The sequence below is a fragment of the Lepus europaeus genome, chromosome 10 (genome assembly GCF_033115175.1).
Source record: "Lepus europaeus isolate LE1 chromosome 10, mLepTim1.pri, whole genome shotgun sequence".
NCBI lineage: Eukaryota > Metazoa > Chordata > Mammalia > Lagomorpha > Leporidae > Lepus > Lepus europaeus.
Genome location: NC_084836.1, coordinates 51986345 through 52000605, shown reverse-complemented (window position 1 = coordinate 52000605; position 14261 = coordinate 51986345). Strand labels below are relative to the sequence as shown.

The 14261-nt window shown below is 31.8% G+C and overlaps 1 protein-coding gene across 5 annotated transcripts in view; it reads left to right on the top strand.

Moving 5' to 3' along the window:
* Positions 1 to 13568, top strand: part of CPSF6 (cleavage and polyadenylation specific factor 6) — a 34367-nt gene extending 20799 nt beyond the window's left edge. For 2 of the 5 annotated variants that reach the window (XM_062203261.1, XM_062203259.1), the window contains 2 exons: positions 1911 to 2100; positions 8709 to 13568. In XM_062203261.1, the coding sequence (XP_062059245.1) occupies positions 1911 to 2097 (187 nt within the window). In that variant the 3' untranslated portion in view covers positions 2098 to 2100; positions 8709 to 13568. Of the gene's footprint in view, positions 1 to 1907; positions 2101 to 2181; positions 2485 to 8708 lie in introns of those variants that run through there. The other 3 variants (XM_062203260.1, XM_062203257.1, XM_062203258.1) reach the window with 2 other exon arrangements.
* The last annotated feature ends 693 nt before the right edge of the window (positions 13569 to 14261 follow it).

The following is a 14261-nucleotide window of genomic DNA, read 5'->3' as shown; positions in this document are numbered from 1 at the left end:
GGTAGTAGAGTCGTCTTTATTATTAAGTTAAGGGAAAGGAGTTTGTCTTTGGCAGTTCCAACTTTATAATTACTGCCTTTTGACCTAGTTTACCTTTTATCTGAACGAGTTGGTCAGAACTAACAGCATATTAAATATCATCATGTTAAATTTTCTAGTCTAAGTAAGAACTTCTTTGATAAAGGAGCTTAGCCCCTAGTAATGTTTGATAAAATCTGTCTGGTGCAGAAATATAAGATTAAAATATTCTTATTTAAACTTATAGACAATTGTTATTTCCTTATTGTGAATTTAGCAGAATTTCTAAAAGTCTTACAGGCAGTAAACTTTGAATTTTTTTTTTTTGTAAACTGCTTGTGAAACATTTCTACTTGATAAATACAGTGTAGATGCTGTACTAATCTTTGCTCTCCCTTCTCCCCTAAAAACTGTCAGTGTGTATTAGAAAGTTTCCTAGTGGAGTACATGTGCTCCTGGTAAATCATACTTTGTTAGAAAGGTAAAATTGATAATTATGTGCTGTTGTCCCTCAGTATCCATGGTTCCCAGGATTCCTGTGGATATCAGAATCTGTTGTTACTCAAAAGTCCTTTATGTAAATGGCCCAGGGTCATTTGCATATGACCTGCCAGCATTTTCCCATATGCTTTTAATCATCTATAGCTTACTCATAATACATAGTACAATGTAATTACTATATCAACAGTTGTTATTTGTATTGTATAGGAATAATAACAGGAAAAAAGTTGTTTTATATGTGTTCAGTACAATCACAATTTTTTCCCTCAAATATTTCCAATCTGCTGTGGCTTGAATCCAGAGATACAGAATCTGCTGATAGGACTGTGTAGGTTTAGCTCTCACCTATGTTGATAGGCACTCATTTTTTTTAAAGTATTTTAGCCGCATTGTATGAATGATTTTTGTGAGTTTTATATCTTTAAAAACTGTTCTAGATATTCTTAAACTTGAAATGCAAGTGCTTTGAAATTTTCCCTCTTCTATGTTTCTGTTCTTTCAGGCTCCTTCTTTAAATGTTGTTATATGTTTCTGATTTCCATATTTTTCGCAAATATTTTTAAAAATGAAATTTCTGGTACATCCCTGTTGGTTATTTGGAAAATCATTGGCAGTTCATAGTAAGCCTGGATTTATAAAAAAATTTCAAACACCAGAATACAGGGGATATGTTCTAGGAATGTCATTGGGTGTCTGAAACCATGATTTTAGTACTGAACCCTAAAACAATAATAACCTTTTCCATCTTAACTAAGCACATATTACATATTATTATTATTATTATTATTATTATTATTATAACTTTTGCGGCTTGAGGTACAATAGCAAGACTAGTACAAATTTCCCTTCATGATTTCATAGACACAGGATTTGCTCTTATAGATCCTAGCAACCTGAGCATATGATTATTTTTTCCTTTCCTTATTGAGTTGAGAACTTTCATCTTTTCACTTGAAGGGCGTACTTTAACATAAAGTTAAATATTCCAAATTGACAGCATCAGTAACTACTTTTGTACTTTGAGGTCCAGTAAGTAAAATAAGGGTTACTTGAATTCAGGCACTATGATCCCTTGAAAGTCAATCTAATAAGCAAGAGAGCTGCTCATTGGCTAAGGGCTGGTTTGATGTATAACAAATATATTGAACAAAGTATGGTTTATATCCAATCTGAACACAAAGGAATAGGGTGGCATGAGATTTCATAACCAGCATGTAATTTAAAACTTAAGAATTATCTACTTTGGGGATTTTTCCATTTAATATTTTCAGACCACTGTTGACCACAGGTAGCTGAAATCACAGAAAGTGAAACCCATGTTTTAGAGGGGATGTACCTTTTTTAAACTCTCCAGTTATGGAGAGCATTAATTCAGTAATTTCTTTTAGAAGACGTGAACGATCAAGAGAGAGGGACCATAGCAGATCACGAGAAAAGAGTCGGCGTCATAAATCCCGTAGTAGAGATCGCCATGATGATTACTATAGAGAGAGAAGCAGAGAACGAGAAAGACATCGGGATCGGGACCGAGATCGGGACCGAGAACGTGACCGAGAGCGAGAGTATCGTCATCGTTAGAAGGTGGGTGTTCCTTGTTCCTATTATGTGTTCCTATTATATGTGTTATTAGCAGCAGTTATAACTCCAAGGCTGTTCATACAGTATATATCTACATTTTAAGTGATCCAACTACTTGTTCTGAATTTAATCTTCTGAAAACATCTGAGACAAATAATAGGTAAGTGAATGACAGGTAAAAATTTTGACTTTTTATCCTGGAAATTGTATTGCTGAATTGTCACTTTCAGGCTTCAGATTGTTTTGATCTTAACAAAGCAAGAAAAATAATCAAGAGGACTCATTGTGTACTTCTAAAACCTAAAATTTGAAATTCTCATAATCACATAATTTGTATGTGACTTAGAGTATTTAAAATACAAAGTGCAGGAAGTTATTTCAGATACAAATATTATGTGCTTAGACTCTTAAAAATTAAAGTTTTTATCCTTGAATTAACTTCATTTGTCCCTAAAACAAGAAAATCTGCCATTGTAATAGTTGATTACACAGGAAAATGTTTACTCAGCATTGAAAATATTTTTCTTTTAAAAAGCAAAACAAAACAGTATATTAGGAAAATTACCGTTGCCCTGGCATCTGGTTTTTGTTTTTTTTTTTTTTAAAGAGAAGAAGCAGTATAAAATTTGCAAAGAAGAAATAAGTTTCTTGATTAAAATGGGTTCAACTTAAAAATTTTAAATTATGTCAAAGACATACATCCTAGATTAGAATAATCTTGAAATAATTTTATTTGATGTTTCATTCATAAATCATAATCATTGTGTTTTTTTCTGTATTTTAAAACTATTTCTTGTGTGCATTTTTCATAAAGTGGGAAGAGTTGTCTGTTTATGGTTCATTTTCACATGTAATTTTATTTTTATATTTGTGAACAGCATTTACTCATGTAAACAGTTGGGGAAAGCACTATAAGGCTATGCATGTAACACAAAGGTTACTCTGTAAACAAAATTATTTTTTTCTTATTTGTTGCTGGTATAGCCAAATTAAATTAGGCTAAAGCAAAACCCTCCTAGGTAAATACTCTTTATGTGGTTATTTTTCATAATACTGGAAAACTTGCTGAAAATTCAGTCCTGGTAATTGCTAGTGCTTAAATTGTAATGGGCAAAATCAAAGACTTTATCAAGTGTATGTAACTCTGTGACAGAATAGTATTTTCTTTAACCATAACAGATGTATTAGCAAATGAAATCCTCTTTGAATAAAACTAAGAAAATAAGCATGAAAATCTTATATTTTTTGGAACACTGATTATCTTTATACTGTTTAAAATGTTAGGAGCAAGACCAGTTTTCATACTTTTCCTTGCATTTTGAGTATGTAGCTTGAAAACTTAAATTTCATTACAGTTCTCCATATATTGTATTACAAAATTTAATACAATTCTTAAAAGCATTCCTTTAATATGAGATAGGACATCTTTCAGTTTTAAAAGGAAGTTTACTGAAACTGATGCTATGTTTGAATGTTAAGAATTGGATGTTGTATCATGTAAATCTAAACACTTAATTTTAAAGATGTAACTTCCCCTCCGCCCCTCTGAGTTGAATATATCTGACCCCATCTTACGAAAAAATTTTCAGTGTCCCATCTGTTTAAGGAGATGTGGCCAGGTTGTTTCTTCAAATGTTTAACTCTGTCGTTTCATTTGTAGATGGGTGCAAGTTATACAGGGTATATAAATTTCTCAGAAACTATATTAGCAAGCTTCTAGTTAGTTACTGAAGATACAATGAAATGAATACTTTCAGTCATCTCCAAAATTATGTGTGCCCGTGAAGGTGCCTCTAAACCAGTATAAACCCAAAGTTAATTGATGACAATCTTATTTCTGATTTTAGTAAGCTAGTATAGTCAAACAAGTAAACTTCTGAAAAGCCCATTGTTAATTTTAAATACATGATTTAATAACTAGCATCCCAGTAATGGTACACTTACGTATGTCATGACTTGAGTTTCATTACATTCAGACATCAACTATGAATTCCTAACGTGCAAACTATTGTTGACATTTTTCTTAATCACTGATGTACCATACCAAAATTCCCATGTTTTGTTTGTACATTAATCAGAATTAAGTTGTAATATTGTTATGTGCCTTCATCCAAGCAAAATTTTATAAAGCATTTCCAGCAAAAAATAATTGTTATCCTGGATTATTGTATCTTTGCTATACCAAACAGTATTTATTGTGGAAGTAGACATGATTAAAGAGATGGGATTGGGATTAAGGATACTAAAGTGAAAACCTTGTTTAAACAAACAAAAAAAAATCTGCAAATTGCATTAACTATATATCAGGTCTGTTGTTGACCACTTTAGAAGTTTTAAAATATGAGTCCTTTTGAGCTTTCATGCAAATCTTAAATGGACTAAATGGATTAAGAGTGACTTCAAAGCCAAAGTGAATGTCAGGAGTAAGTCTGTATACAAATAAAATAATAATGTAATCTATTACTAAAATGATGATGAATGGCTTAAAGGGCAAGTTATTAACTGAAAACTTAATGATGTCAGCAAGTTGTCGATGTCTGTCCACTTTCCTTTTTTTGTTTCAACTGTTGGTAATGTTAATTGCATTCTCATATTTAAGATGTATTAGTTTTTCTAAAAGCATTCAGTATCTAAGTTCAAATAGGTTACACCCAGTAAGAAAATATCAGTATTGTAAATTTCAGTATGTAAATACATTGTGCTTCATATTCTGTAACTTCTGCCTCTATTCTCAGACCACTCTGAGCAAAATAAAAATTCTTTAAGATTGTATGCTTCTCACAAAAACAATTTTACTTTCATAGTTGAGTTACTTTCTTTGAGGTTGTATTCCTCTTAGTATTTAGAATAGCCCTAATCAGATTTCTATTTACAGTTCAGTTTTTCTTTGTGTACTAAATAGTAGTGAAGCCAAATTATTTTTTAAAGCACTCTTTATTTAGCCTTTTCCTCTCCCTGATTTGTAAGATTTTGCATATTCTGAAACCATTCTCTTTTTCTTTTGGTAATATTTTTAAACATCGTGTATGGGGGCTGGATTAAATACCTATTCTTTCCTTGACTGTATGGTTACTTATACGGTAAATATTTTTGTCATTGCAAAAGATTTGGGATGCTTTGAGTTGTTAATCAGCTGATTAGCTTTGTATTAATTTTGGTACAAAACAAAGCCAGAAGAGTAAGATTCTTTCTTCAGTGTTGTTTCATCTCCTTAAGAGTTAGTTGTTGCATTGAGGCTTGTGTGAAAATTAAATTCTTTCGATAACTTGTGGGATGATACTGATTGTAAAAAAGATAAGGTCATCTAAGCTCTGAGTAATATTTCTGTTACCCTCTGTTTCTCCATGTGTCCTGACTGCTTTATCTGAATGTGCTAGCTCTTGTTTCTTTGGCTTTTAATTTCCCTCATTTTTAGTATTTATAAAATGTGTCTGCACAGCTGTCTTAATTAAAGTGATAAAAGAGTAGGAAGTGATCCCTGGATGGATATATAGTGTTTTGCTCACTGTGGTTTAAGAATATGAGTATAGTTTTGTTTATAAATAATTATCTCTGTTTAAAAAAGCCAGTGAATCACCTTGCTCTCTTCACCTCATCTCAGTGTGAAATTTACTACCATTGTTTTAGTTTGTAAATGAGATTGTTTTGAGTAAATAATGTTGGACGTTTAGTTAACATTGCTTACTGAAAGCCTAATAGCCAACAATGGGGAAGGTGCCATTTATGTTCTCCCAGTTTATGAATTCGCCTTCTTTGGTGCCATCTTTGAGTCTCACAGTGAATTTTGAATAACAAACAGCACATTTGAAATGTTCATTTTGTGAATCTTTTTGGGGCAAAGCTGATTTTTCTTTTGACTGTGATGAAGTTCATTTCTGCTATTTAGTAGACTGCCTAGAGCAACAGTCATGTTATAGAGTAGTAAAATACCCTTGTTAGAATGAGGTAAGTACTTTTGTTCAGAGATAGGTAAAAATTAGAATGCTTTGATAGTAGGCAACTTTTTGTAAACATCTACGATAAACAGTTTTTATGTAGTATGTTCTGGCCAACAGAAGGAATTTTGATTTGAAAAACAGTTAACATGTTTTTAGACACTTATTTCATTTGCCCACATCATCTCCATTCCTCTCATTAAGGAGAACTTTTCAGATAGAGAAAAGTGAATTTCATTTAAATGAGTTAATAAAATTTTATGATAATCCTCTTTTAATCCAGGTTACTAATATGATAAACCTATAAAAGAGCCCTATATATAATGTTTTACTTAAAAGATGATTTTACTATGAGTTTAAAATACAGATATTAGCAAATTTATTTAGATACATTTCTAACAGAAACGATCATAATGTTATAAATAATTGCTTGATCTTACATTATCTTAAAATGGAAGCCCTTCTCTGTGTTGAAATTTTACTTGCAGATCACTGTAGTTTACAGACTTGGCTAAAAAGCTGAGAATTCCATTTGTTTCCTAGTTGTTTTAACAACTGTTTATGTAGGCCTTCCTTTTATAACTGATGGCTAAGCAAGTAACTGTGTGGCTTTGACAATATAGATTTGACCAAATGCTATTCTGAAAATATGGGCATTGAATGTATTTGTCACTTTGAAGCTTCTTTTTGATACATTTGTTTTTGTAGATGTCTTCTTAGATATTTGAGACTAGTATGGATTGGATTATTGAAAATGGGTTGTAAATTGCCTTCAAGTTTGCTTATGTTTGAGATTGTAAATTTGTATTTTCAAGTGGATAAATGTAAAGTGTCTAGAATTAGAAATAAAAATTGCCAGACCATCCCACAGGTTTTATGTCTATATGGTAAAAATGATGAGATTTACTAATAATTAAGACATACCTATAAAGTATAGTCATGATAAGTGCATTAGTCCTGGGTAAAGATGTATATTGTAATTTCACAAACAAAATTCTCTATAAAAAATAGCGAAGTTCTCCATGGGAGTGATAATAAAAAGATTGAAGTATATGCTGCATATGTTTTGAAAGGGTTGAATATTACAGTCTTGTTCACTGTATTTTCCCCATTTAACCCATTGTGTTTCATTGTCCTATACATAGGACGTCTATACCACTTAATGATCAACAAACATACCACTTCTGATAACCTTGCACCTATGACAGTTTTTTTGAAATATTTGCAGAATTGAAAACTTGGGACATAATGGGTTAACAGTCCCTCTCATGTCCATCCCTTCCAACACTACACAGTATACAGGGAGAAGGCATTCTGTTGTGAAATTTATGAATTTCCCAGTAATCCTTTTTTCAGATTAGAAAATATGCCTTCTCTCTTTTAATAATTTACCAGTTTTTTTAAGTTTGTCGCAAAAAATAAAACATTTAAAATCTGCCATTTTTGGAGTTTTTACTATTAAATAATTACACTAAATAGCATTACCACCATAAAGTAAGATGAAGGTACAATAAAAGGTAACATTAGTAATGGTTTAAGTATCTCTTTGAAAAATATGGGCATATTTTTAGAGAGTTTCAGAATTAACCTTTGTTTTTTCCTTTTGCAGTTGTAAAACTTAAGTTTTTACTGCTAGATAGTGAATACATATGTGTGCTGATGCTCACAGCATAGTTGGAATAAAAGGACATAAAGGATAAAATTTATAGTTGTAAGAAATTACTCAATTGTGAAGCAAAACTATTTTTAAATTATTTTTTATGGTAGAATATGATGAAAATTGTGCCCTTAAATCACTATTGAAATGGTGTCTTGGAATTTATATTTTAAGTATCTGGTGTTTCAGTAACTTACATCCAAGTTAACTGAATGTTTCTTTTGTGAACCTCTGCCTGAAGTTTGGATATATATGTATTCTTGAAATTTTAGTTCATGAACTTAATTCTGTTTATTTTCGTTATGTGAGTTTTCAATGAAATTTTTCAATGTAGATTCTCATTTAGCTTGTTTTTGGTTCTTTAATATAACAGTAGATGGTTTTATATAGATGGAAGAGAATGAGAGGAGAAGAAATGTTTAAAATTTGTATTATGTCTAATGATTTGTATGTGAATGTCATATTTAAATGTCCATCTTGAGCTATATATATATTTTGTAACATGGAGCACCATTTGATTTACAACAATTGCAGAAATACCTGTATGCTGTCAAATAGATTTATCTGTAAAATAATATATTGAATTTTATAATTCAGTTCAGCATTTGTTAAATGAGTTAGTGTAGAATGGATACATGGATGAATGAAAGTATTTACATTAAAATCAGGCATTTTTTCCATTTATTTTTGTAGTATGCATATTTTAGAAAATGACTTAATGATGTTTCCATCATTACAGAAACAGTAGCTGCTGTATTTTCATTTATATTTCAGTCACTAAATTTCAAAGGCAGTAATATCTAAGAAGAATGAAATCAGCGTCTCAGTTTTAAATCATTAGATAAATTGGGAGCCTTTCTCCACCACAAAGGCAGCTACTGTTTCAATGAGTTCTTACTTTGTGTTAGTACGTAACAGTGAAGTAGATGCACGACTTGTGTATGTATAGTTAAGCCAGCGTTTTTCTGTGTATTTTGGGGAATAGCAAAATCTACATCACAAATTTTGACACATTACAGCTGAAGGAAGAGGAACACCTTCCAAGACAAAGCAGCCTTCATGGGGGAAAATGATGCTTGTCCAGCAGTTTGCTTCTTGTGATTGAACTGAACGTGTAAGGATTCATGGATAAAATGAACAGGAATAGATCTGAATAAAGCAAATCTGCATAAATGGTAACCAGTAGCTCTACTTTTATTTTTTATGTTGCTTAACTGTTTTATTTGAAGGAAACCTGTGTGATTTAAAAAGTTATAGCTTTTGCAACTTTATTACTGGTTATATACATTTGGCCATTATAATGTGCAAGCAATTGGAAAAAGTCAAGTATTTGCTTGTTTTTATAGTAGTTTGTTCTTGTTAAAAATGTTCATATGATAATGTCTGTAAACAGCACCACTTTGATTACAATAGATGTAGTGTTGTAATAAACTGTTTAATGGGGCTGATGTGTAAAGCTGTTCAAGTTATTTGATGTTTACACCTCAGGGAAAGTCTTGTGTTCAGCAATATCTAAAGATAATGTTACTATGACAACATTTTTACTGTCCTTTAAAAAAGCATTGCAATAGCGTTTTGGATATGCATCAATCTAATCTTGCGTTCAGTGAATTAAACATACTAATTAAGTGTCTCTTGCCCTTGGTTTTGATATTAGAATAGGTGATCACATGGAAATTTAATATTTCTATATTCTGCTTTTCTAGCTGTTTTTACCTAGTTAGCTTGTGATTTTGCTGAATGGTATGTAAACTTGTAAAAACTGAAATTTGACAGATGTAGCAATCCAGTCAATGTGTTAGGGATCAAGAAAATTTGAGATTTTAACATTTTAGTAAAAAAATACCATACATGTTTGCTGTAGTAATGCAGCTTAATTACAACACAGATGTACTGAAACACTTCATTGTGAACTGCTAGCATTGAAGAGATTTTGACAGTTCTGATTTGATGCTGCAGTTATTTGCTGTGTTTTTTATTGATGGTGCTTATGGTTTAGCTTTGAAACCATGGGCAGTATAAATACAGCCATGCAGCAGATAAATCTGAGTAAAGAGACCCTCAGTTTTATTTTCAGTTTGCATAGATTTCTGAAGATTGTGATACTTACTAACATTGGGCTGTATTCTCCAGTGAGAGTCATGGAAGGTTATAGGCATACCCTGTCTCCATAGTTCAAGGAAGTCTGTGTATATTCATGTAACCTGTTGATTCATGCTAGAGTTATTTAATCAAAGATGTTCTTTCAAACCTATTGTACATGTAGGCCCACTGTAGGAGCACCTGGCTGGTGTGTGTTCTTAATTGCAGAATTTAGCAGAGGCAGAATGTTGACTTGATCAGATATTTTTATAGGAAGGTAATTCTGAATCACTACTTCAGAAATTTGAGTAAAATCCTTCAGCCAGTTAATATGTTTTTAAATATAGTTTTAAGATCTGATTATCTTTTTGAGAGATCTTTTGGTGATACACATTGTTTTTTAAAGTGTAGCCAAATTTTAGAATAATGCTTAAAGTATTAGGTGTACCATAGATGTTAGACAGTGTGCAGCTGTAGAAACCTTCAGAGATTTGCACTGCCATTCTTCAGTCTCTTCTTGTCTGCTGTCCAGTTACTTCTCACAAAATTAGCTGTTTCAGGTTCTCCATAGTACTGCCAGTTTTATTTTAAAACATTATGTGCTTGGAGTATTTGTGCATGGAATCATTGGTGTTTATGGAACTGTTTGCTCTCAGAAATGATACTTTGTTTTAATCTCGTTGAAATGCAGTTGCCTTTTAAACATTATTTGAGTTGTATCAAAATCTATTTTCTGTTTTTGTGAATAGGTGTTGTAAGTTTTTGTTATTTCTTAGCTTTTTTATATTTTAATTACAATGTGAAGAAGTATGGGCATAAATATATAACAGGAGAAATTAGTTAATAGTAAGATTAAAAGGTAAGTAAAATGTCCATGAGGAAAAGTTTCTCTGAAAAACTTTAAAGTGGAATCACAAACTCTTAACTGCACTTGAACTTGAAACAAAACTGGAAATTTTGTACTAATTGCATCCTTTGTTTGCCTTTTTTTTTGTATTAGTGAAACGTTTTAATTGCTCCTTCTGTATCATTCTCCCCTGCTGGCAGATCACATTCCATGCTTTTTATTGCAGACAGTGTCAGTGGACTAGAATTACCGCTGCTAGGCCGTTATTTTTAAGTGTTGTCAGAAGGACTTCACTTTTTGGTTTGACCAAGTAATCTGGCAGAGTCCTTCTCTACCTGATAATACATGAATGTGTAGCAGTAAAGGTAAACATTACAAACCTTGTTGTATTCCTCATACCCCTCTTGTTGCTTATGGGCTGATAATTTTTTTTAATTTGTAAGAAAATTCCAAAGAGATAAATCCTTGTATTGACACCAAAAAGGAAAAAAAAAAAAAAGAAGAAGAAAACAGTGTCTCAGACACCTTTTCATTTTTTTCTTAACTGTAGTTGAGAAGAAAACACTTCAGTTGTATTTTGAACCATAGCATTTATTGGTGCTATGCAGTCACATTCCTTTCAGCCAGTAGTAAAGTGATGGGTGAGTGTTAAACAGCACCTGAATGGTACTGCTTCCAAAAGCAGCACTTTGAACTGAATGTGCTGATTTGGTTCAAGGAAGTATGTTGTGGGAAGGATATTTCTGTGTAAATTTGCAAATTTATTTTGTCAAGTTTCATAAGCAAGATTTAGAATAAGTTCTGGCTGTTGATCATAATTTAGCCCATTTAATGGCCCCCTTTACTCAAAAGGTTCTTAAGCAGTTAACTGCAATTTAGAGTTTGCAAATAACTTGTAGCTTAAGGTGTTAATTTCATTTAATTCTCCTGTGGAGAATATTGCTTTATTTTTTACTAGTTAAAGGTCAGTTCTTAAAACAAATATGGAGGTTTTAATGAATGTTGTATAATATTTTATAGTGAAACGGGAAAATAGTTGAAAGGGTAAAGACTTTATCTTTCCCTTGTATATTTAAATGTGCCAATCACCTAAATACATGCTGTTTTTATATGATGAGATGCTACTACAAAATTTTTCTGTTGGAGTGCTCTCTACATTTTGGTTTTCATATCTGAATGATCATTGCATTTTCTGTATCTTAAAAAATGGCTCCAGTTTTGTGTTTGAAGCTTCAGCTTAAGTTATCTTAAGAGGAAGTTTATGTTCTAATTCTTTACTGAGAATACAGTATTGAGATTCTCACTGTTTTGTAGATAACTGCTTTTTAAATTTTTATTCATTAAGTTCATTTACATCCCACAGCCCTCTGTAAATGTTTCCCCCAGTTGTATGTACCTAAATGCACGCTTATCCATTGTACATATTAGACATTTTTGTGCTAAAATATATTAAGTGGGATTTTTGTAGCAAAGCATTCTATTTTTCTGTTCTTACAGTGTGTGTATGTGTGTTTTTTTTTAACATTAACCTTCAGTTTAAACACTGGTGTATTTTTTTTAAGCAACTTGACTCTTAGAAGCCTTAGACTAATTTTTAAAATAAATATTCAACCAAAAATTATAAATATATTAAGATGTGGCCTTACGTATGGCATTCCTTGTGTTTGTAATATGAGATTTTTAATCTAGAGAAATCAAGGTTGAAGGTTAAAGTTTTGTCGTAGGTTTAACCATAAAATGTGTTAAAAAGTGTCTAGGCTTCTGGGAAAAAGTTCTTATACTCTTCTTTCTTGACATTAGAAAGAAGCAATATGAGTATGAATATTCAAAATATTCAGGCAGTTGTATCTTCAGATTGAGTCAGGTTTGTTTTAACTAATGTTTCTTTAAAATTTCAGGTTTTTGGCATTCACTCTCTTGAGAGTGCAGCTACTGTGTTTTTTTTCTTCATGAGTTGTGTAAACCTTGGTTACATACAGATGTTAATGTTTTTGAAGACTTCCTGTTACATTAATTAACATCTCTTGTTATGGAAGTCTTAAAATATTAGGTAGAATTTAATTGAAGTCACACAGATCTTGAAATGGTGTTTGTGGATAGTAAATACTACCAAGAATTTTTCATGTGGGAGTATCCTAAAACTTCACTCACCATGGGTGTAAATGTTTTACATTAATTTCATAATTGGATGGACCCTGCATTTAGTGAAAGCATTTCATTTTGAAGGTGTGTTCTTTTTGTCCCACGGTTACTGCGTAACACTTCTCAGCATTTTGTAAGTTATTTTCAAATATTATGGCAAACTCATGTTTATTTTCTTACTTTGAAAATTGTAGTACTCAGGTGGTATTTAATGGGAAAGGATCCTTTGGGTAAATCATAATGTATTCTAAGGAATGCATCTATAAAGCATTGTTGACTTAGCCTTAAAAAAAGGTCTATTTATTCTTCTTCCTCTCCATCCCATGGTATATTATAGCTAACTAGTTTACAGCCCTGTGCAGCCTTACAAAAATTGTTTTACAATTTTTAATGGAAAGCCCTTAACAAACAAAATGTATATTACCAATATCCATGAATTACTGAATCAGTTTGTAAATAATTTGTGTAATATCAGAAGGCCAAAGAAAGTCTTAAAATTTTAGCTATTGACTCGTGACTTCACAATAAGATTTCTGTGCAAAAGGTAAGGTATTTGATCAAATAGACATCTTTTTGATGTCCATAAGAACTAGACTTCCATATTAGCTTCTATTAAAAAGCTTATTACATTTTATTAAAATGTTTGTAATTATGTTTTTGTTTTAATGTTTACTTTGTCTTTTCTTTCTTTAGCATTTAGGTGACTGTTCAGCAGTTTGCTAGGTGACCATTGTTGGCCCTAAACTGCACTAGTAACAAGCATGGTATTTATCTTGTATTGAAAATAAATAAAAGAGTTTTGATAATACTTTGTAGTTTGTCTCTTTTGTTTCACTTCTATGTTAACTATTGTAAATGATTTTGAATAATTTCTATGGCAATATGCCATACAACAGAAATTGGGCTGTTGTCTGCATTTTGTCTTTGAGCATCCTGCTAGGTAGTGATAATTATCTTTTCTTTTTATTTCAAGGTTATTTATTTGAAATGCAGAGTGATAGAAGAGAGGGAAGACAGACCTTCCATCTGCTGGTTCATTCCCCACATGCCCACAATAGCTGGGACTGGGCCAGGCCAAAGTCAGAGAGCTCCCATTTGAGTTTTCCATGTACCAAGTACCAAGTACTTGAGCCATTATCTGCTGTCTTCTCAGTCACATTAGCGGAAATTGGGTTGAAAGCAGAGTAGCTGGGATTCAAACCCACACCCTGATCAGACTGTGTGTGTCCCAAGCAGCAGCTTAACCTTTTGTACCACAACACCTGCCTCTATAGGATACTTTTGAAATAGTAACAAATTTGTTTCAACACATATTTTTGTGCATGTATTACATCATGCCCCAGATTTCTTGCAAGCTTTAAACTTTGTTGGCAGTGACAGTTGTAAATGATTGAATTTATGAGAAGTAGGAAGCTTCCATGACTGGAATTGCTTTCCATACTTCAAAAAAAAAAATTATTTATTTATTTGAAAGAGAAAAATCTTCTATCTGCTGGTTCAC